The sequence below is a fragment of the Maylandia zebra genome, linkage group LG18 (genome assembly GCF_041146795.1).
Source record: "Maylandia zebra isolate NMK-2024a linkage group LG18, Mzebra_GT3a, whole genome shotgun sequence".
In the NCBI taxonomy this organism is placed as follows: Eukaryota; Metazoa; Chordata; class Actinopteri; order Cichliformes; family Cichlidae; genus Maylandia; species Maylandia zebra.
This window is the reverse complement of record NC_135184.1, coordinates 15,484,895-15,509,789: the sequence shown is the minus strand read 5'-3', so window position 1 is coordinate 15,509,789 and position 24,895 is coordinate 15,484,895. Positions and strand designations below refer to the sequence as shown.

The 24,895-nt window shown below is 43.2% G+C and overlaps 1 protein-coding gene across 1 annotated transcript in view; it reads right to left on the bottom strand.

Annotated features, from left to right (window-relative positions):
* The window catches only part of crhr2 (corticotropin releasing hormone receptor 2), a 50,782-nt gene that overhangs the window by 11,161 nt on the left and 14,726 nt on the right, over positions 1 to 24,895 (bottom strand). The window contains exons 3-9 of the mRNA XM_076876783.1: positions 13,761 to 13,846; positions 12,730 to 12,836; positions 10,097 to 10,214; positions 9,844 to 9,997; positions 3,488 to 3,548; positions 3,316 to 3,388; positions 1,990 to 2,075 (exon numbers count right to left, since the gene is read on the bottom strand). Of these exons, the coding sequence (XP_076732898.1) occupies positions 1,990 to 2,075; positions 3,316 to 3,388; positions 3,488 to 3,548; positions 9,844 to 9,997; positions 10,097 to 10,214; positions 12,730 to 12,836; positions 13,761 to 13,846 (685 nt within the window). The remainder of the gene's footprint in view (positions 1 to 1,989; positions 2,076 to 3,315; positions 3,389 to 3,487; positions 3,549 to 9,843; positions 9,998 to 10,096; positions 10,215 to 12,729; positions 12,837 to 13,760; positions 13,847 to 24,895) is intronic.

The following is a 24,895-nucleotide window of genomic DNA, read 5'->3' as shown; positions in this document are numbered from 1 at the left end:
TAGAAACCTTAATCTAGAACTCATAGACAACCAAAAGCAGTGTGAAGTGTGATGGAAAAACTCAAATGAATCCAAATCCATGGAATCTAAAACCCAACAGGAGCAATCCAAAACACAGGGAGGCAGCAGAAAACAAGGGAGTCTCGAGAACAGGCGAGAGATGTAACAACGCCTATACGGACTAGGGAGAGGGATAATAAGACACAGGAGAAATCAATCAAATCAGGGTGGAAAAAGAAAGTGAAAACACATAAAGCCACATGAGGAAAACAAAAGGGCAAGTAAAAGAAAGAAGGACAAAAAAAAACCAATACTTGCAGAACAAAATACACACAGGCTCAGACAGGGAAAACTCTGAAAGCACTCACGTGAGAAAAAGATTCAAGATCATAAGGGCAACAGCCAAACCTAATTCAAGGAATAACAGAAAAGACCATGGTGGGGACTTTTAATATGAGCTATGACAGTCCCATAATTTAGGGATGACCACAAACCTTTCTTTGCCCTTACTGATTATAATTTTCATTTTAAAACAATCGGTTTTTTTAAGGTCAAGAAGTTCAGCTTGAAACCCCTGTGCTTCATTTGCTTAAATTTGTATGGCTCACAACAACCACCAGCAATCCAGCCCCAGCCTGAAAAGACTACACTCAGATTGTCTGAGCCGTGACACTGAAAACACTCTGTGCGCTTGAAATAATCCCCACTGGAGAAAAACACACTTGACACAGTAACAGCAGGTAGGTAAACAAGCTCACTCTTTTAGCAATTTCAGCCATTCCAGATCTACAACCTAACAGCATAATTCAGGTATGCACTCAGCTCGTGCCTCTCAAGCGCACGCTAAATCTCTGCTCTCTTCTCAGGCACACAGAATCGGACAAACCCAAGGTTTTTCCCCTTTAACTGTTACTAGTGCGTGTAAATGAAAGAACTTCTTGCATGAAGTATTGCAACTGAGTTCACTAAGGTTGAGGCGTTTGTCTTGAATCTTTATTTTATGGGTAAGAAGCACATTTGTAGTACTTTTGCAGTGTCCTGTAATAAGTTACAAGACAAGACAATATACTTATTTTGTTTCAGGCTTATATTATTATTATTATATACTTTATTAAGCACACTGGTTACCAGGTTAGACCTGTGTTGGACCCCTGTTTGCCTTTAGAACTGCATTAATCCTTTGTGGCATAGTTTGAATAAGGTTCCTCAAACATTGCTCAGAGACTTTGATCCGTTTTAACATGACGGCATCTCGCAGTTGCTGTAGATTTGTCAGCTGCACATTCATGATGTGAACCTCCCATTCACCAGATCCGAAAGGTGCACTGTTGAATTGACATGTGGCGACATTTGGCATTTGCGAAGTGAATTTATTGTCATGTCGAAGAAACCACTTGGAGATGATTTGAGCTTTGTGCCGTCAGATGATGGGTACACTGTAGTCATGAAGGGATGGAGGTGGTCAGTGTTTAAATGATGATCATGTAGTACAACAGGGCCCAGTGTATGTCAAGAAAATATCCCCCATACACCATCACAGCACCACCAAAAGCCTGAACCATTCATACAAGGTTGGATGGATGCTTTCATGTGGTCTATGACTCTACCATCCAAATTTCACAAGACACCAAATCACAGCACAGTTTTTTAGTGAAGTTAGTTTCTTTTCCCACAAAATTTCCAATACTTAGCCTTAAAGTCATAAGGCAAAAGTCACAACCACAATAACAGATTTCTTCCTTAATAGCAGTTTGATTTAATTATCATTAACATCGGACCCTTTGATCACCAAACATCTGTTCACTGATAGGATATTAACGCTCTTAGATTTGTATGAAATGAGGTCTGATGCTGATGATAAAGGTTTAAATGAGTCTAATCACTCTAAAAATGTACTTCTTCTGAAACACTCCTTAATGTCCTTGAAAGAAGGAAGACAAAGTGTACTGCTCCTAAATTTATATGCAGTTACCAACAGAATCAACTCACCTGTACTGTATTGTTTCTGATGTGGTTGAAGCTCTTAGTTTGGTCATAAGAATTCGAACTATATTGAAGAGGAAAACAAAGTTTATCTAGAAGAAGAAGACATAAGGAAATTATTACTTTAAAATGCTGTGCTAATGACTTATATTATACAGAGGGGAAAATATCAGACAGCTCAGTCAGTGTTGAGCTGGGAGAGAAGAAGTAACACTCGTCACAGCATATAATCTTCCTTAACAAGACAGTGATTAATCATATTACATGTTGCTAAGGACTTACATAAGCACAAACATTTATGTGAAATCACTTTCTTATTTTCAGAAGTCTTTTGTTTGGAAACCCTTAAGACTACAGTTCTGTGCAAAAGTCATGAGTCATCCCTCATTTCTTTATATTTAGCTTCAAAGGAGTCAGAAGTTTTTCTTTGGACATTGAGTCCTTTTTAATTCATTTTCAGTCCAGTCCTTGCACCTGACCATTTTCAGTGGGATGCTTTTTGTTTGTCAGTTCACTTAATGCTGACCACTGGCCATATGTAAAAACATGAAGCTGTGTCCTGCTTTGGGGCTGTATTTTTCATATGGAATCAAAAATGCAGAAAAGTGAAATTAATTGATATTGATTAACTATGTAATATCATATCTAAAGCATCTGATTGGCAACAGCTTGGGGTTTTTTTTGTATTTCAAACAATCTATATACTAAAGTCTTACCTGGATAGAAAAACACAGTGGAATACTATTAGTCATGGATTGGCCTCCACAGAGCTGAGACCACAACATTGTTGAAAAAGTGTAGGATCATCTTCATGGAGAACAGAACAAAACACAACATCCAAAGAAAAGCTTTTGATGTCCTTCAAAGAAGCCTAATTCTGAAGACTACTTAAAGAAATTACAAAAAAAGCTTGTCTAAGAGAGTCCAGACTGTCCTGAAGAATACTTGAAAGTCAATATGTTGGTATGACCAGCTGGTCGTGCTGCCTTTGAAGCTTGCTGGTATTGTAAAAGTTCTTTTTCGAGCCTGAAGGCTGCTTAAAGGAATTGCTGGAAAGCTTGCCGAAGAGAGCTCAGGCTGTGTTGAAGAATAAAGGTGGTCACACCAAAAATGTTCCATGTTTGCACATTTCAATAAATGGCTGCACAAAATATTCAAAAGTGAGGGGCTCAGTACTTTTGCACTGTACTGCTTTTGTGACTTTCTAATCTAGTCACTGCACAGAAATGCAAAAAAAAAAATCAGTATAGGGCAGATTTTCTATGTTAATTAGCAAATAATGTCAAATTAATGGCAATAAATTTACAGTCCGTTTTCTTTGTTGTAGCTCACCAAAAGCACAAGAATAACAGGTCCCTGGTAAATGTAGTCCATGTATTTTCCAGGTTCTTTACCAAACCAGCATCTGTTGACAGGAAAAGAAGAAGAAACGTACCGTTAATTAAAGAAATTATCCAGAAAACATTCTAATTATGTGGCCACAAATTATTAGGGGATTTCTTACTGTTCATTTTCATAATACAGCTTTCCTATGGCCCAAGCCACAATTATAGGACACGGAATACCTGGAGTAACAAGGAAGAGTCGTGTAAGTGGAAATAAAATAAAACGTATTTGGTAAACAGATTTTTTTTTCATGGAATTGAAGAAAGAAGGTCAGAATAATAAAGACAAAAATCAAAGATTGTTTTTTTTTTTTTTCTTTGCTTTTCGGTTTTTGTTTTGTTACATGCACAGCCATGGGGAGGGGATAACAAACTAACACGCTTCAACTACAAAGAATCAAGTTAAAACAGAACATGCTCCAATTTTTACTGCCCTCAAGGGTTATAGAGTAACGGCAACAGTAGCATAATCTCTGCCAAAAGGGGCTTCAGAGTCATACCATATAACTCATGAATCACAACTGCTTCCCCTAGTCCAGCATGTAATGTATATCTGGAAAAAGTTTTGATGTTGATGCTTTGACAAAGTAAATAGAAGGTTTTTCACATATAAAACAAACAACACAAATCAAAACAATCTTTTTTAACTGCTTTAATAAAACAAAAAAGGACCAGTTCACCATACCTCTAAAATCAGTCACTGCTGAATAAAGGCCATGCGTTAACGTGTCAAATCAGCGTGTTAGGTGCCAGGCCTGACAAAGTAAGACCAAGTGTGCTTGAATAGGCTGAGATTTCTTATAAAAAGCATTGACCTCTCCAGAAAAGAGCAACTGCACTGACCGTATCAATCAAACGCGAATGCAATCACCGTTCAGAGCATACTAATTTTATTAGCTGTCTTCAGACTGTTTTTCATCAAATTTTTCATTACATGTAACATATAACAGCTTTGCAGGAGGAAAATGTCCACAAATCGGACGAAATGTTCGTAAATCTGAAAAGTATCAGTAAAATCACTTTAAATAAAACACACATCAAAAGCAGTTTTGATCCCAGCTCATCAGACCTGTGGTAGCGGACAGATTTCATGCGCCCCACTTCTATCACCTCCTAATGAAATTAATTAGAAGCCTCTCCAAATGAAACCCAATGAGAAAGCACCTGCAATAACCCCATTTAAAATAAAGCATATATTATATTGTACATACTCTATGATTGTTAATATGAAATTAACGACTTAAATGGATAATACTTTATATATGGAGGTGGAGTGGATGAGTGGACCTGCAAATAGGAACTATTCTGCTAATCTAATCTTTTTGAGACAAGCTGCCAGTACTTACTATTATATTCTTATTAAAATCATATTAGAGAATTAAAAATCTGATGAATATGTGTGAGATCTTTTTTTTATTTCTATTTCAAAGCTAACATTAGCTTCCCAATAATATCATCCATCTGTCATTCACCGTCATCTACTCTCTACATCTGCTGATAAGACTTCATATTTTAATCTTGTGCTCACAAAGCTCCATTAGCTCATTTTCTCATGACCTAGTTTGAAGTAAAATATGAGGGGTTTTTTCTTTCAGCTGAGCACACTATGTCCATTACATAAACAGAAGGAGAAAATCTCAGTGTTTCCGGGAAGCATGCGAGCAGAATACTTTGTGTATTTCTGTCCCTGATGATGTTGGCTCTGTACAGCATATAATATGCTTGATTTATCAGTCAAGGTGAGATCATTTATAGGGTCATGATGGGATATCTGCTGTATATTCAGGACTCAAAGTCAAGCACGCTGCATGCCGGTTCTTTCATTAAATTAAAGTCTTATCTCGGATATGAACCACTAAAGAGTTTCCCTCCTCTTCACTGGAGAAGTGATTGTACTCTCGGGCACATGTTCAGTTCAAACAATAACGCCTGATAACAGTGTTTTGTCACAACCTGGTTTTCAATTAATGCAAGAAAAGTGAAATTCTCCTTTTGAGTATATGTATTGTTTGACAAACTGTTCTTTTTCTAATTTTGAGCACATTCACCAGTCACTCTGTTAGTTACAGCTTGCTAGCGCCATGTTGGATCCAATTTTGCCTTTAAAACTGCCTTAATATTTCATGGCATAGATCGAACAAGGTTGAATTCCTCAAAGCCTTTGGTTCATACTGACATAACAGCATCACACACACAACAAAACCAAACGTGTGCCATAGTCAGCTCTACAGAAGACAAGCGAGTATTAAAGGAGTGACGTTTTGTCACTGTGGCAGGTAATTTCAAATGCAGTGTTTCTATCAGCTTAACAAACAAACTGTCTGTGTTCAGTTTATTTCGCAGTTTTTTTTCTAGCTGAAGGTCCAGCTGCTGTATTTCACAGGGAGAGAAAAGAAAGAGCGCTAACGTCACTCAGAGAAAGATAAGAAAGGCAGGACAGGAGATGAAGAACAGAGGTTAGATTTAAAGGTAAGGACTGCTCAGTAGTGTTTGATAAATTGGATATGCAAGTTTTCAAATTTTTTAATCAGGTATGTACAGGTCTGTAAATGCGACATGTTTTTTTTTTCATATTGTGAAACATACTGCAAAACAAACTGAGCAAGACTAACTGTGCTATTTAACCTCCTAGGACCTGGCATCCACATATGTGGACATCACATTTTGGGTTATTTAGACCAAAATACAGTTTTGCTCTACAAGGGCCTGATATCCACTTATGAGGACATTATACTGCTACTGTTCTATCAAAATTTTAAATGAATATCCTCATATGCGGCTCTCATTTTTCATAAAAAGAAAAACAAGGTAAAAAAAATGCATGCCGTGGAAGAGTTTAGGTCTTAGGAGGTTAAAGGTTGCATGAAAATACTCTGCAGGTTAGTGCAGGATAAACTGGTTAACTTGCTGCACTGTGGTGGATTTAGATCAGCTGATCACAGCCGCTACATTAAGAAAACCTACTGGAGCTCTCAATAGAAATTATTGTGAGCTGCGATTCTTTTTCCCCACGCTGAACCACAACTAATATTAGGGTTCCCTCACCTGCTGAATCCCACTTTAACCTCTTCGCTACTCATGTTCCTCGTTAGAGGCAAAGTTACCCTCTACAATGTAGGCAACAAAAAACAGAGCTATTTTTCATTTTCCTTCTTTTTTTCTGCTCATGTTCTCTTTAACTGATTCAAGCTGAGTACATTTAAGGATTATTTCAATTTACATAAAAATTGTATACTTATATACTAGTATTTTATCATCACATTGCCACCTCTGTTCATGCTGTTTCCACCATTCTGACAGTGCTGCGGAAAATATTGAGAGTCATTAGGCCAGACAACATTTTTCCAATCTTCTGTTGTACAATTTCAGTGAGCCTGTGTGAATTGGAGCCTCACTTTCCTGTTCTTAGCTGGCAGGAGTGGCGCCAAGTCTGATCTTCTGACGTGGCTGCAAGGTCTGAAGAGCTGTGCATTCAGAGATGCTCTTCTTGGTTGTAATGAGTGGTTACTGCTGCCTTTCCACTAGCTTGCAGCAGTCTTTCCATTCTCCTCTGACCTCTGATATCAAAGAGGTATTTTCACCCAGGGAACTGTTTTTTGTTTTGTTTTGTTTTTTTGTTTTTTTAATCGTTCTCTGTAAATTCTCAAGAGGATTTATTAAAAAATCCCAGCTATGTTCAAAGTCGCTTAAATCACCTTTCTTCCCCATTCTGATGCTTGGTTTGAACTTCAGCAGGCCGTCTTGATCATGTCTACATGTTTAAATGCATGTGTGCCCTGGTTGCTGATTTAATGATTACCTGATTATGTATGTCCTTCAAGAATCAATAACACAAATAAATAAATATTTGACATTCGTACGAGCCGCTTTCCAATTTTTTTTCTGCTGTACTTTAATCTTCTAAAGAAATGTCTTATAACCTTATCAGCTAGTTTTTAGAGAGATCAGAGTATAGTAAAATGGAAAAAAAAAAACTTCTATAAATACAGTGACAGATTTTAATAACACAGTGGATAAAAATATCATTGCTGTGCCCTGTTTTTAGATTTATTCAAGGCCTTTGAAATGGTGCATTTTACACAATCCACTCATTTAAAAGTATTGGTTCATCAAAGGAAAGCTTATGTTCATTGTGTCCAAACAGATCCATAGCTTGGCTTAAGGTAAAGGTAATGTCACCTAATAATACCGTAAATGTCGGGCTATAAGCCGCTACTTTTTGCACAAGCTTTGAACTAGGGCTGGGTATCGTCACTGATTTCTAGAATCGATTCAATTCCGATTCACAAGGTCCCGAATCGATTCGATCCACAATTCGATTTAATTCGATTTAATTCGATTCGATTCGATTTAAATCTGGGATATTTTGACAGTCAGAAATATTATAATTCAGATCAGTACATTTACATATTTTTGTATCAATAAAAAGGAAGCTGACACACGCAAGACTTTATCAAAGGTGTGAGAGTCACAGCAGATACCTTTGTGTCAAAGTAGCTGAAGATAAAACACAGAAAAACATGAAGGTGATTTTCCTGGCCTGGGATTTTATAAAAATATTCTGCAGTACATCAAAAACGAAAGAAAACCATTAATTAATGAACATTACCTCTGACGTTACAGAGACATGGTTAAGCGTTTTGCATTTTGAATAATTTTAAAAAGTTTAAATTTGTTCAGTATTGAACAGCAGAAATGAGGTTTTCTTTTCGGAAGAATGTAAAAGGGAAAAAAACAGCGGCCGACAGCGCTGTAAACAACAGTAGACTTGTGCGTAACAAGCAAGCGAATAATGAAGAAAGCGAAACTGTTCGAGAGAGAGGGGGGGGGGAGAGAGAGGGAGAGAGGGAGGGAGAGAGAGAGAGAGAGGGTGGAAGCAAAACAGTAAAAGTCAGAGTGAATACATGACGATGTTTATGTGAATCTTCTTTTGCTGCTGGTTCGGTCAATATTGTTTGGAGAGAGATCAAACTAACAGCTTTAGAATCGGCGCATAAAGGGCGTGAACACAAAGCTTGGACCCGCCGACACATCAGAATCAGCAAGCTGTCGGCTTTCAGCCCCGACCGTGTCCTTGCCGTCGGGTGAGAAAGGCGACATCTCACTGATTCTGATCCGCGGGTCGCGCTGTGTGTTTAAGTCTATGTGCAGAATCCGTGTTCCTGCTCTCATTTACTGTCTTAACTGTTTGGTGGTTCTTGAAATTTTGTGAGATGTCACCAGAGATTCTGGCATTTCGGGCAAAATAAATTTATATTAAAAAAAATCGATTCAGGATTTTAATGAATCGATTTTACGTTATCCAAGCCGGAATCGATTTTAATCGATGAATCGATTATAAAAACCCACCCCTACTTTGAACCCTGCGGCTTTTAGTCAGGTGCGGCTTTTCTATGGATTGTCCGTGATTTTTGTCATATCGTAAGACGATTTGTTTTGTGTGTTCCGCTGTTGTACGGCACTACGTTGCCTGGCGGAAGGATCGGGGTTCAAGAGTGGTATGTTAGTCACATGTCCGTCCGCCAGGCAACGTAGTGCCGTACGAAGTAGCGCGAAAAACAAACTTCAAAGTAGCGCTACGCATTCAGCGGGAGGCGTGGATGATGAGCGGCGATAAACTTGCAAGTTATGCCCAAAAAGCAAGTTATGCCCAACTCCACCGGTGGATTCTGACAGCGTGGAAAAGTGTGAAAACATCCACGATCACCAACGGATTTTGAAGGGCTGGACTGCTGCATGATGGAGAGGAGGACACCGCCACGGCCCTTCTGAGGGTGTTCGACTCTGACACTGACAATGAGGATTTCTTTGGTTTTGAAAGTGATAACGAAGGAGAGAAGCGGAGAGTGGATGACGAAGCCATCCTGATCCTGTTCGTATCCGACACTGGAGAAGAGGACTTTGGTGGTTTTAGTGCGCAGGAAGAAGAGAAAGATGGTGGTGAATGACTGACTTTTCTTCTTGTTAAAGCTGTGTCACTGCACCTGAGCCTAAAAGGTAGTCCGAATCTATTTTTCTGGTGTGCTGTAGGCTACTGTTATGTACTACATGTGCAAATATGTACCCATAACTTGTTTTTCAAAATATTAATAAAAGTGATGTCTCCAAACAGCCATCTCTTTCCTGACAATTCCCTTTGTGCATATTCTCTTACATATGATAAGTCAACATTGAAACACCTGCGGCTTTTGGTCAGGTGCGGCTAATGTATGTACAAAACAGGATTTTCCCCTGATTTTAGCTTGTGCGGCTAATATTTAGGTGCGCTTTGTAGTCCGGGAAATACGGTACTTTGTCTTATTTTGTTTCATTTTACCATTTTATTAAACTAAAGTCTGTATATTCAGCCTGTTTATGCTTTGAATAGAGTTTATAAAGCACTATGGTTTTTCCATAGAGTATGAAATGTGTTTCATAAAAAAATGCCTTGAGCTGAATATAGCATGACAAATGCATTGATAACAATCATACTTACACCAGCCGATAAACAGGAAGACCCACTTTCTCAGCTTATCAGTTGAATATGTCATTACAATGGCTGTGTGAAGGTAGCATCCTTCAACAAACATCCAGAAAAAGTTTGTCACCACAAAGTAGTTGTATATAGTCGTTATTAAGCGACACCAAGGCTGAAAAAAAAGAATTCAGAAAAGATTTTAAAGACTTTGTATTGGTAAATTAACACCTCAGTGATACTTTCAAACCCCATAACACATCACTACTGTTACCTCATTGCTCTCATGGATATTGTGGTCAATCAGCTGAAGCAAAAACCACATAACATTCCTCAGTATAAAGGTGGTGATTAAGTTCCAGTGGATGATGTTTCGAAGACATCGTATGCTCCTAAAACAATAAGCCAAACGCAGACGGCTGATTAAGATGTTTTGAAAAACAAACTCAAGTCAGGTCAGTTTAATTACTGCATCTAGACCGTTTAAGCACACGACACATGAACCAACGTGCTATCACAGAAACAATACAAAATGATTTAAGAACAAGAAATAAAATATAATTATTTAAGCTACTAAATTAATGAAATTAATGAATGAAAATGGCACAATAAATTAAAACTACAGTAATTTGAGCTGAAAAGAAAAGCTAATGAGAAGATGTAGGTTTTCAGTTGGATTGGGTTACTGAGGAAAATGATCTAATCCAGAAACAGAGACAATTCCAAGGCTGCGACTAAGACTGCAGGGTGATCTGCACAAGCCAATTACTGTAAGACGTTAATCAGCGGACATAAGTGAGTAGGGCTGTGCGATATGACCAAAATCTCATATCCCAATATAAGAATTCTATCGTCCGATAACGATATAAATCACACAAATGTAACATTTTCTGTAAATTCTGTGAATCTCGGGCAGCTCATCTTGCCTTAAGTGTTTCCAGCTGCGCGTTGCGTACCTGGAGTCGAGTGTTTTAACCGATGCATGAAACTATACATTTTTAGGCATAAGTTGTAACAGCCGCTGTTTTCTTTGTGAGTATTTATTACACGGCGTGCTGCGGGGAAACGCCTGCTCTAACGTTTGAGTCTAAGGTTTATTTTTTAGCACCTGGTGGATCTTTTTTACTTCTCATCAGTAAATAATCTGCTCTTTCACGTGATTCAGCTTATTTTGAAAAGTCTCAACAGGATCTTGAGCTTTATTGTGAAAGGTTTATGTGGAACATAAACAAGCGGACACGCGATGGTGTTACCGTCATTGTTGCTAATGACAACGCATAAAAACAGGCGCTTGTCCGTCCACAGTGTGGTTATATAAAATATAAGAGAAAGAGAGAACTTTAAGAAATTAACATAGCCACTACAGTGACCATCAAAACCATAAAAAAATATTGCCGTAAACAGTTTATTTTGCGACACCACGAAACAAACGATAGCGTCAAATGAAACGATAGACGTTTTTATATCATCATCCGATATATATCGTTACATCCTATGCCTTATTAGTGAGTGGCATGGGATGTAGGACTGTAAAATGTCTGATAGATAACCTGGAGCGAGCCCATTCAACCTCTTATATGTGAGCCACAATATTTTGAAATTCAACCTGTATGTCTCAGGAAGCCAGTGTTGCGTTTTAAGACAGGGCTAAATACGACTGTGCTTCTGACTGTGCTTCTGTGTACCTGTCAGAAGTCAGCATTTTGAACCAGTTGTACAATGCAGCATTAATTCTAAGAAGTGAGATCGTATGAAGAAAAAATTTAGAAAGCTGTCGCACAATGCAGGAGAACGACTTGGAAAGATAGAGGCAGTGTGGTTAAGGACAAAACTGATAGTGCTGAACAGGATCCTTCATCTGCTGGAGTAAGGAGAAATAAATAAAGCATTTGTTTCTCAAGGCCTTGACAGCCTCCTGATATGTGTTTAGAGAATGTCTTAAAATTTCACAAGGCACTTTTTTTCTGCTTCTTTTGTGCTCTCCTGCATCATTGTCTAAGTGTCAAAAGTTTAAAAGTAAAGGACCGTTTATTCACAGTGAGATGACATTATAGGCTGGAATATTGACAGAATAAGTTTATACTTGGGATGAAGCCGCTGCAATGGTTTGCCCGGTTATTGGCTTTTACACCTTTGATCAATTTTCTGGCAGTTCTGTAATTGCAGTCAGTGTGTGAAAACTGAGCCTTTTTAGGCCAATCAATTTTTTCCAGTTGCCAGTTCCTGTTTGCAGGCAATTATTACGAGATTAGTTTCGAACTACATAAAACTTCATGATAAACTAAAAGTGTGCTAACTCTAAAAATGCATGTATAATGTTTGTGTGCTCAGATTTGACACAGTTATGACTCAGGGAACAGGCACTTTCATGCAAATTAGGGTTTTACTTTTTTAAAAAATGTAGACATCTTCAGCTTTAAAACACTGCTGAAAGTTAATCTTTGTACAAGATTTAGCACTGACTTATAGTTGCAGGTGATTCTTCAAATGCATTTCCCGAAATGGCCAAGAATAAATATATATGTGGAGAAATAGTTGCTGATTTCTCTGTGAAGTCTAGGGAGATTTAACCTCAGAAGACAATAACTATTTTAGTCTCCATGTGTGTGTGTGTGTGTGTGTGTGTGTGTGTGTGTGTGTGTGTGTGTGTGTGTGTGTGTGTGTGTGTGTGTGTGTGTTTTGAAGCCAGGATATGAAAAGAGATACAACTTCAAACACAAGTGTTGGGAAACGCACATTAGGCCCTTCCGTGCCTGAGTGCTCCATCGCGGCTGAGCTGCAGAGTTCTATTCATCTGACATAAGCAAGTTAATGATAAGCAGTGTGAGTATGATGTGGATTTCACTGATTGTCTTCCATGAGGTGCATACAGGACACGTTTCAAATATGCACTATTTTTGTACTTGCCTTAAGCACAAGAAGAGAATGAAGGCCACGACAAGAGCTCCCACAGAGATGCAATGGCCTAAGTAGTTGATGATCAGCGCTATTTTATAATGCATCGGATATTTTCTCTGAAAAGACAGCCCATGAATTACTTCTTTATTGTTACAGCTGCATAATAGAAACAAAGACAAAGCAATGTATAAACACAGTGGAAGAACCTATCTAGTGCATGCAGTTTAACAACAAGAGTGCCTTTTCCCTGCAAATTTTAGATGTTAATACATGTTCAGTGCACTAATAGGTCGTCACAAGTAATTACATGCTTAGGTCGTGACAATAGTAGAGGAACCAAGAGGCAGTGGCATGCAGAGTGCATTCAAAGCCAAGCTTTTACATTACTGATGCAAATAATCATTCATCTTTAATGAAGCAGTTAGCAAAGTATTCTATGCTTGAATGAAAGTAGGTTTTTTGTCTTTTAAACTGTTCCATTTGCAAACATTATTGAGAGACCTAATGATCCCAACATTGGTGGAGCAAATACGTTTCCCTTAGGCTGCAGTTAAATAATTTTAGTCCGAGATTTTTGAATTTGAATGATAACAAGAACATAATTTGTATGAGAGGGCTGTCTCTACATCATTTCAGCTGCTACTCAATCCAGGCTTCATTGTACTGAGATTTAACTATGATTATAAAAAGCAAATGTCATTGACATACTTCAGTCTTGGCTTAAAATTATCTAAGAATATAGAGCAAGACACAGAATCGGAGCCACAGTACGAGGTAATCAGGCCAAAACTTGCTACATACAGTGCATCGCTCCTGCAGTTTGTCCTCCGGCTTTGTTTACAAAGACACAGACAATACTGCTCAAAAAGAACATGTTTTAAAGTGGGGGGGGGGGGGGGGGTTTAACCGCACCGCATCATAAAGGGACATACGGTTCTGTTTGGTTCTTTTTCATTGTTGCATCCGATTGCAATTTTTCTGACGATGATGAGTGTTTTTCTGAAGAACTGCAGGATTTACTCCCGCCTGCAGTCACCTACCTTCTCCTCCAAAATGGGTTCACAGTTGGAGTAATTACTCTTCAGCGCCCATGTTCCGTTATCCATACATTCCCTGTAAGCGCTCCCTGCAAGAAAAGAGAAAACGGTAAAGCTTTGGCATTCTCGCAAACATATTGTTTTAAAATGCACGTTGAGCTATAAAGATAAATACAGATCTTGCATATTCATTATTCCAAAGCACTGGAATCAGCTAAGTCAAGAGCAGGCATAAACCAGTGCTTTGCTGTTACAGTAAAGTGTTTTCCAAGTAGGTAAGCTAAACCATCCTTGTAATTTCTTCAGAGCTCAGTTCAAAGTTGAGCACTACTATCCGTCTGACTCTCACCCAGAATACCAATTTAGCAATACAAATTTTTATTCATAGGGGGAAATGCAAAGCCTCTTACTCTGTCAGTTTATTTGCATATCTCTTAAAACCCGCTCCCCATAATCAACTTTGAACTGCATTTTCCATTTTGAAGTTCTTCCTTGTGCATTCAGTGGGTTCTTGTTATCTCTTTAACACTAGGAAATGTATAGAGGGCAGGGGGGAACACAGCAGCATGTTTCTGCCTTTGTATTATTATGATGGCCAATTAAAGTATTCATTTAATCAATTTTATTCCTTTATTTAACTAATTTGTGCAGTTTTCCAAATCCATGCAATCATTAATGTAACTTATTATCCTGCAAGGTTTTGATATTGTCCTGAAAATAAGCATTGTTGAATGAATAAATGCATTCCTCTGAACGTTTAGAAAACTGATATCATACCCAACTGTAAACTGCAACATTCACATTAACCCATCTTAATTCAAACATTCTTGTCAACAACAAAATAAAAAGCGAGGACAACGTCCACCTCAATTTTTGAAGCAGTGGCAGGAACAGAGTAATATCCTTTGCATTCAATTTAATGTTATATAATGTGACAGTTTTGACAGCAGAGACCACAAAACTGCTTGTGGCAGCTACACAAGACAAGGAGAAATAAGATTTAAAATGAGCTTGGTTTAAGCTCTTCACTTGACTGATGGCGACACGTCGTGACTGCAGAATGTTTTGTGCTCTTCATGAGGGAAAATCCTAGTTCTCAGCCATGTGAGAGGGATCGACTTGTGCAGGCATAGTGGCAATTCAGTGAAACCAATAAAACAACTGACTCTGTGGTATACGACACCGTGAATTAGTTTGTTTTTTTTATGTATTCTAAAACCATATTCATCGTGTGAAACTGCCTCAGTGTGTTTATTGATCAAGTGCCATGTGGCATTCAGCAAAGTCCCGGTGCATTTAAGGTTCCATGTCTGCAGGGTTTAAAGTTTGATTCAAACAAATGAGAGAACCTGCATTTTTTTTTAAATTTGTTGTTTTTACAAGCAGTGAAGACGGCAAGGATCTCTAACAGGAGCATTACTTCAACACATTGCATTCATTTGGAGGCAACATGCATAAAATAGCTGAAAAGGATCATTTTAGTAAGATAAGATAAGATAAGATAAGATAAAACTTTATTAATCCCTCGGGTGGGTTCCTGTGGGAAATTCAGTTTCCAAAAGCACAGCACCGACAGAAGTTACAGAGTTACAGAATATTATATACACACGCACACATATATATAAATACAGAGACATATATAAATAAAATAAAATATACGAAGGGGATAAATAGAATAAATAGGAATAAAAATAAAAATACAAGTGAATTGTATTTTTTATAATAGTAGAGAGAAAAGGAAGATTATAGCAGTTTAAACTGAACTGCAGAATTAGAAATGTCAGGTGTGGTCGTGCTCGTCTTGCACTCGGGTCCATCTAGCAATCATAAGGTCAGTGGTTCAGTTTTCCACCTAGGCATCCAGCTGTGGGTGTGAAAGCCACTTTAAAGGCATAGAAAAGAGTGCAACGTGAATGTGGCTTGTAGTGCTCAGAGTAGAAAAGACACTCTTTTGAATTAAATACTGATTAAATACTGCATCACCACATGTCTGTGAAGCACAACGCCAAGATATTTTAAAAACATGCCGAGACTTTGATGTGTAGTGTAGTGTCACCATAACCACTTCACTCATTACTTGCAGTTTGCAAATTGTCTTACTGAGCTACTGCAATGGTTCTCAGGGAAGTAAATTTAAGCTTGTTGAATTAACAAAAATAGAACAGCAAATTATTTTTATTTCAATCTGTGGCTGCTACTGAGCAGCAAATAAATAAGGTATTAAAAACATTTTTTCACATTTATTACAAAAGAAGAGTAATCACAGGTGTCTCAGTTTAGGCGAATAAAGCTAAAAGTCAGTATGATGACATTAACAGGATGACTGTATTACTTAAAGGTATTAACAGACAAAATTCCTCAAGGCACTTTTGATTCATTATTTTTAATCTGTGTGAAAAAAAACACATATTTTAAAATCTCATTAACTTAATATCCATTTTAATAGGACGTGACGCCTTCAAGTAAGCTAAGCTATTATTATAACTGCAGCACAAAGTACTTTCCAGTTACTTTCCAAGTATCCTACTGTGTTTGCGAATCAATCAGCGAAGGTGAAGAAACAGAGGAAGGGGAGCAGGTTGTGGATTTCTCCCTGTGAGCTACACCACTGAGGCAGGACTAATTCAAAGCACTGGTGCAGGGAGAGCACATTTCTGACAAACCATCTGTGCAGTGGGCATGATGAGGCTTTTTTCTTCGCATTATCCTTACAGGGTATTACATTCACGCAGTTAAAAAAAATCTCTAAATGACTCATTCTGTGGGTTTGGGAGGAGGATTAAAAGCTTCCATGTGAGGTGCTAACAATGCTGTAAGCGACTTAACACTGACCACGCTCCACTGGGGGTAAAGACGCACAAGAACATGGAAGAAACGTGCAACTTCCAACTGATATAGTCTTTGCCAACAATGCCCACCTCTTCAGCTAGCCACTCTGCCAGTCCTCTTTCTTGGAGGCATGCAAACAAACACTGTACGGCTGTTCAAAGATTAGAAAAATTGGAAGCTCTAAATGAGGAAAAGAGCGCTTAAATTTAGTCTGGATTGGTCATTCCTGCATAAATGTTCAGATAGATGATTAAAAAGACTAAATATTGCTTGATCTTGATTGAAATTGTAAGATAAATCTGGCAAAAAAAAACACCTAATCCAAAGAACAAATCAGTGCCTTTTCACTTCAGCTAAACTTGACCTGTTTCTTTTATCTGTGGGTTGTGCTGTCAGCTGTGCTATACCAACTGTGAAGCGACAATAAACAGGAATATTTCACTTAGTGTTTGCACAAGGCTGTCTTTCTTTTTGTGGTGTTTGATTGCTCTGACTTCCACTTATCCCAGGTGGTTGGGTTAAAAAAGAAAAGAAAAACTTGATACGACTTTTACGCCTCCTCAAAAGACCAAGCCGCTCTTTATAGGTTATCAAAAATTACCCACTTTTTTCTGCCGTTTTGAGAAATAGTCACTAAATCTGAGGTTTTTTATGTGGATAGGTTTCAAAATATAGTGAAATTGAAAGGCTACGATATCTAAAAACTGAGTGAACGCATCACATTAAAGCCATGCACCTGAGCCAGTTACAGCAGCTTTTACTTCGAGCCATATGAAATTTGATTTCATGAGCTGGGTAGATGGAATAAACTAGGCCATACAATAACATGGGAATATCATAGCTCATTGCACTTTGATATTTTATTCAAGCAGCAGGAACTAGAGCAAAGCTGCCATATTACAGACATCTACGTCCGAGAACAGGCAAGGACATAAACTCAAGAGAATTAAAGAAAATGAATGAATTATTTACCAGCCAGTTAGTCCAATAAATGATTCTAAGTAAACGGTGGTCCCAGTTTAATGTTTATACTAAACTGTGGCCACTATGGGCCTCTGCAAGACATATATGTGTATATACGTCTTACTTAGTTTTGAAAAAGAAGAACTCGGGTGAGATAAAAAGGCTCATTCTGTTGCATTTATCTTTTAAAATCGGGCTGGTCTTGGTGGTGACTCACTCTTACTAGAATTACTAGGTGGGAAAATTCCATAAATTAATTCCTACATGAACTGTATTGGTATTTATCAATGTAACAGTTAATCCAGCAGTATGTGCAAGCTCTTTAATCAAAATTATGTTTTTAGTGCTAAATTATTATCATTGCTATTATCAATGATTTTTCAAATTCCCTATTTTTTTAAAAGCGGGGAAAAATAGTAAAACCTTGTGGCGGAGGCGTGGCCCCGGGCGCAGCTGCAGGGGAGGAGTGCAGCAGAAGGCTCAACAGGGCGGCGCTGCGAGGCCGGTAAGAACAGCTGATGGTGTTTATGTACTGATGATGGTCTCCCTCCGCTGTGTTTATAGTGAGACGGGGAGGGGCGGCCAGGAGAGAGATCAGCTGGGCTCGTGAGCTGTCAGACTGTACGACTGAGTCAGCTGTCAAAACTCAACACTCAAAGCTTCAATAAATGTGGAAGTTGGCAGTACATACCTGTGTGTGCGTGTGTCTGTGCCTGGTGTATTCCACAAGTGGTGCCGAAACCCAGGAAAGTGCCGGTGGGGGAATGTCCGACCCACAGGCCGCGCCACCCGCCCAGCCTCTGCAATTCTTGGCGCAGATGCTAGCGGAGATGGCGACGATGAGCCGGGATCAGGCGGCCGACCAGCGTGCCCACCTGGCCGCGCTGCAGGAGCAGACGGACCGACAGACGCAAATTCTGGAACGGCTGGTCGGGGCCGCTGCCACGCCGAAGCCCTCGCCACTGTCGGTGGCGGTGCCCCGGATGGGGGACGGGGACGACCCACAAATTTTTTTGGAGACCTTCCGTGCCACGGCGGAGGCTTGCCAATGGCCGCGGGAGGAGTGGGCTCCGCGGCTGCTCCCCCTGCTGTCTGGGGAGGCACAAACAGCGGCCCTGAGTCTGCCTCCGGCGTCGAGGAGCAGCTTCCCGGACGTGAGCCGGGCGGTGGTGGACAGGCTGGGGCTCACCGCCGAAGACCATCGCCGGCGGTTCCGGGCCTGTCGGCTGGCTACAACGGACCGACCATTCGCCTGGGCCCGGCAGCTGCGCGACGCGGCGGTGCGCTGGCTGCAACCGGGGGCATCGGAGGGCGAGACGAAGCTGGTGGACAAGGTGGTGCTGGAGCAGTTCACGGAGGGGTTGCCAGCGGAGACGGCGAGATGGGTCCGGTGCCACCGGCCCGCAAGCTTGGAGGTAGCAGTGACGCTGGCGGAGGACCACCTTGCCGCTGGAGCAGGGGAACCCGGGGACGCCGGACGGAGGCCGAACAAACAGGCCCCAGTGCCGGCCCCGAGGCGCCGTGTGCCGGCACCAGGGCAGGCCGAGCGGCTGCCGGCGCTGAGCCCCACTAACCCTTTCACGGCGTTGGTGCCGTCCAGGGGAGCCGAGCCAAGTGGAGCCGCCCCCGAGCCACGGAGAGCAGCACAGACGCCGGGGCCGGAGTGTTGGAAGTGCGGGCAGCCGGGGCACCTGAGGAGGGATTGTCCGCTTATGGAAGTGGGGCAGGTGTTCCGCGTTGCTGGCGCCCCAGCACCCTCCCCCGGTCCAGGAGGGACATACAGTATTCCGGTAAGGACTCGAGGGGGTATACGCCAGGCGTTGGTGGACACGGGCTGCACGCAGACCCTCGTACACCAAAGCTTGGTTCGCCCCGGGGCATTGCTGGAGGCAGAATGGGTGGAGGTGAGGTGTGTGCATGGTGACGTTCACAGGTATCCCATAGTGCCGCTGTTATTAAAGTATAAGGGCAAAATGCATAGAGTAACGGCGGCGGTTAGCCCGCGCCTGTCGCACCCCCTGATTCTGGGTACCAATTGGCCGGGGTTTCATCAGCTACTGGGGCAGTACGCGGGGGTGCGATCACGACCGGAAGCGGGGTGTAGCGTGTGCGCGGCATTCAGCGGTGACGCGGGGTCGTCCGACACCGACTCCGGGGGGGAGGAGCCGGCGGGTCCCTCACGGGACGTCCCGCCGGCCCCGGAAGTGTCCCCCATGGGTGATTTCCCACTGGAGCAGTCTCGTGACGGCACCCTACGCTCAGCCTTTGACCAAGTGATGGCTATTGATGGTCACGTGGTGCGCCCTGAGGCCGCGCAGACCTACCCGCGTTTCGTCTTATTAAACGACCGGTTATATCGAGTGAGTCGTGACACTCAGACCGAGGAAACACTCAGACCGAGGAAACACACACCCAGTTGTTGGTGCCGCAGGGCCGCCGGGAAACGCTTTTCCAGGCGGCCCACTATAACCCCATGGCAGGGCATATGGGCTACGAGAAAACTCTGGAGCGAATAACGGCCCGATTTTTTTTGGCCGGGCATCCGAGCGGATGTGCGCCGCTGGTGCGCGTCCTGCCCGGACTGCCAACTTGTTAACCAGCCGGCCATACCGAAGGCGCCGCTGCGCCCTCTCCCCCTCATTGAGGTCCCGTTTGAGCGCATCGGCATGGACCTCATCGGGCCGTTTCACCGGAGTGCACGCGGCTACCGCTTTGTGTTAGTCCTGGTGGATTACGCAACGCGGTACCCGGAAGCAGTTCCGCTGCGCACCATCTCTGCAAAGAGTGTGGCGCAGGCACTGTTTCAGGTCATCTCCCGAGTCGGAATCCCGAAAGAGATACTGACTGACCAGGGCACGTCGTTTATGTCTCGTACACTGCGGGAACTGTACGAATTACTGGGCATTAAATCTATTCGGACCAGCGTCTACCACCCTCAGACTGACGAGCTGGTGGAGCGGCTGAATAAGACTTTAAAGTCCATGATTCGGAAGTTCATTAACGAGGATGAACGCAATTGGGATCACTGGCTAGACCCTCTGTTATTCGCAGTGCGGGAGGTGCCCCAGGCCTCCACGGGATTTTCTCCCTTTGAACTGCTGTTCGGCAGGAGGCCACGTGGGGTGCTCGACCTGATTAAAGAAAGCTGGGAGGACGGTCCGAGCCCCGCCAAAAATGAGATTCAGTACGTGTTGGACCTGAGAGCAAAACTCCACACTTTGGGGAGGTTGTCACGGGAGAATTTGCTCCAGGCTCAGCAGCGTCAGCAACGCCTGTATGACAGAGGGGCTAGGCTCAGGCAATTCTCACCGGGAGATAAAGTGCTTGTGTTACTCCCTACTTCCAGCTCGAAGTTGCTCGCCAAGTGGCAAGGACCCTTTGTGGTCACACGGCGAGTCGGGGACGTGGACTATGAGGTCGCTCGGTCGGACAGGGGAGGAGCCACGCAGATTTATCACCTCAATCTCCTCAAACTGTGGCGAGAGGTTGAAACCGCTTCTCTGGTGAGCTTGGTGAAGGAGAGAGATGAGTTGGGGCCTGAGGTGCCAAATTCTATCATTCCCGCCTCCCTCCCTTGTGATGACCATCTCACACAGGCCCAGAGAGCGGAGGTTGTCGCGTTGCAACAGCGTTTTGCGGACGTGTTCTCCCCCCTGCCCGGCCGGACGTCCCTCATCGAGCACCATTTCGTGACGCAGCCTGGCGTGACGGTGCGTTCACGGCCCTACAGGCTCCCGGAGCACAAGCGAAAAATCGTGCAGAGGGAATTGGCGGAAATGCTGAGGATGGGAGTAATAGAAGAGTCGCACAGCGCCTGGTGTAGCCCCATCGTTCTGGTGGCGAAGAAGGATGGGTCTATACGGTTCTGTGTCGACTATCGCAGGGTGAACGAAGTGTCACGCTTTGATGCCTACCCCATGCCTCGGGTCGACGAGCTCCTGGACCGGTTAGGCACGGCCCGCTTTTTCACGACACTGGACTTAACCAAGGGCTATTGGCAGATTCCCTTGTCTGCCGAGGCCAGGGAGAAAACGGCCTTCTCCACTCCGTACGGTTTGTACCAGTTCGTGACACTTCCGTTCGGCCTGTTCGGGGCCCCGGCCACTTTCCAGCGTCTCATGGACCGGGTACTGCGTCCGCACGCAGCGTATGCTGCCGCCTACCTGGATGACGTGATCATCCACAGCGACACCTGGGCGGAGCATGTGCTGCGGGTGGCCGCGGTCCTGGAGTCCCTGAGGGGGGCGGGGCTCACGGCCAATCCGAAGAAGTGCGCGGTTGGACGGAGGGAGGTGCAGTATCTGGGGTACCACCTGGGGGGCGGGCAGGTGCGTCCACAGGTGGAGAAGACGGCGGCTATCGCATCCTGCCCGCGCCCCAGGACGAAAAAGGAGGTGAGACGGTTCTTGGGGTTGGCGGGTTACTATCGTCGCTTTGTGCCAGGGTTTGCGCAGCTAACCAGCCCCCTGACCGATCTCACTCGAAAGGGTGCCCCGGATCTGGTCCAGTGGACGGGGCCGTGCCAGGCGGCGTTTGTGCAGGTGAAAAAGGCTCTCTGTGGGGAGCCACTGCTTCACACTCCTAACTTTTCCCTCCCTTTTGTTCTGCAGACTGACGCCTCGGACAGAGGGCTGGGAGCCGTTTTGTCCCAGCAGGTGAGGGGGGCTGACCGCCCTGTCCTGTACATCAGCCGGAAGCTAGCGGAGCGCGAGCACCGGTACAGCACCGTGGAGAAGGAGTGCCTGGCCATCCGGTGGGCGGTCGGCTCCCTGCGCTATTACCTCCTGGGACGCTCATTCACCCTCTGTTTGGACCACGCCCCGCTGCAGTGGCTCCACCGCATGAAGGATGCCAACGCCCGGATCACCCGGTGGTATCTGGCGTTGCAGCCCTTTAAGTTCAAGGTGATCCATAGGCCGGGGGCGCAGATGGCGGTGGCCGATTTCCTCTCTCGCTCGCGGGGGGGAGTTGGCTCGGCCGGACGGCTCCCCGGCCTCGAACGGGCGGTGGGGGTGTGTGGCGGAGGCGTGGCCCCGGGCGCAGCTGCAGGGGAGGAGTGCAGCAGAAGGCTCAACAGGGCGGCGCTGCGAGGCCGGTAAGAACAGCTGATGGTGTTTATGTACTGATGATGGTCTCCCTCCGCTGTGTTTATAGTGAGACGGGGAGGGGCGGCCAGGAGAGAGATCAGCTGGGCTCGTGAGCTGTCAGACTGTACGACTGAGTCAGCTGTCAAAACTCAACACTCAAAGCTTCAATAAATGTGGAAGTTGGCAGTACATACCTGTGTGTGCGTGTGTCTGTGCCTGGTGTATTCCACAAACCTATTATTATTCTTTGATTAAGATGACAAATTACAGTCATTTGCTTGGATTTCTAAACAGAAAAAACGGTCTTAGTGTTCCACTATTATCATTAATTAATTTCTGACTTCTCGGATGAATTCAGTGTGCCGGCTCAAGTTTGGGTAGAAAGACATTAATTCAGTTTGTTAATTGCCTGATAAATAATTTGAGAGATTTCTAAAATATTTGTGCTTCCTTATTTTTATGACAGGTGGCCTAATAAATTCATTAAGTACTGTAAGTCTCGTCGTTTTGAAAAAGAAACTCTGACTGGAACAAAAGGGTGACATCACTCATTCTGTTGCTTTGGATTTTCAAAATCCTGCTGAATAAACGGCTTCTTTGCATCTACGCTTTGTGGTTCAGCAGCGATACGATGCCACAGTAAAACTACAGTAAAATAAACACATTTTACTCTAAAATGTGTTTTTCCTCTTAGTTAAAGTTATGTTTCACTCACTCACTCTTACTAGAGTTGCATTGGGAAACTTACTTTCTGAACCACATGACTGATTTCATTCAGTTAGTTGAGGTTTTTGTTAAATTCCCGCAGAGCTTAACAATTTTATTAGATAGATAGATAGATAGATAGATCGATCATCTGCACTTCCGGTTGAGTGAACGCTGGCGCGACTGGCTGCCGCTACTCACCGGCCGCCACTCACCACTATCGCTAACGCTACTGAACTCTGGACTTCTGGACTTTTGTCCTACTCCTGTTTCTAAGGCCCACCGGTGTCCCTACCCGGCTGTTCCTGTCCATGATGTGGCCTTTCAGGATCTATGTACTCTCAGTGTGGGTCTGGATCCTTATGTCATCGATCTACCGACTCGGCACTGGACTTCATCAATATACAGCTGATGAGCTCCTCCGGCTCCGCTTCTCTTTAGCTGCTCCGCCGTTGGCTGCTCTTCATTTCCACACGGACATTGCCTTCCTCCCTCGTCGAAAGTACGTACATCGAGGCTCCCGTCGGTATTTCCATCAGGATAATTCCAAACCAATTCAGTCCTTCTGGTCCACCTCTGGTCGCTCTCAACGGAACCCCTGCAGGTCTATTGACCACAATGTTCTGACTAGTCTGCCTAGGTCGGCTAACACTCTCATCCAGTCCGACAGTATTTCTGTCAACTTTGGCCTGCTTAATATCCGTTCGCTTACGAACAAAGGACATCTCATCCAGGATCTCCTAACAGACCGTAAGTTTGACTTTTTCTGCTTGACTGAGACATGGCAACAGCCCAATGACTTTTCGCTACTCAACGACTCCACCCCCCCGGGGTTTGTTTACACCTGCCAACCTCGCGAGTCCGGCCGTGGTGGTGGCCTCGCGATAATCTATCGCGAGAACTGGAAAGTCTCGCCGCTGTCCGCCCCTACGTACAGCTCCTTTGAATCTGTTGTCTGTCAACTTTCAGGACCTACCCCAACTGTAATAGCTGTCATCTACCGCCCCCCAAAATTTAATTCTGTTTTTATCAGTGACTTTGCCGATCTGCTGACCAATCTAGCTACTGTCTCCCCTAATATAATATTGCTGGGCGACTTTAACGTTCACGTGGATAACTGCGACCATCCCCTTACCAAGGACCTTCTATCCTGCCTTGATAGCTTCAGCCTTAAACAATACATAAACTTCCCTACCCACATTAAGGGCCACACTTTGGACCTAGTCTGCTGTTCTGGACTTACCCCCTCCATCTGTAGAGCTGACGAACTGCTAATTTCGGACCATCTACTTCTCTCCTTTAATGTTCACATGACCCTCTCTGTAATTAACAATCCCCGTATTATCTCTTTCCGGAATATCAAGAATATAAATCTTGATATCCTTTCCTCTGCTTTTTCTAGCTGCTTGTCTTCTAACAACTTAGCTATTCAAGAGGACCTGGTACTTTTTTATAATCATAGCCTTAGTAGTATTTTAAATTCCCTGGCTCCACAAAAAACCAGAACTGTACTTTTTTCTCGCTCTGCACCCTGGTACACCCCTGAACTCCGGC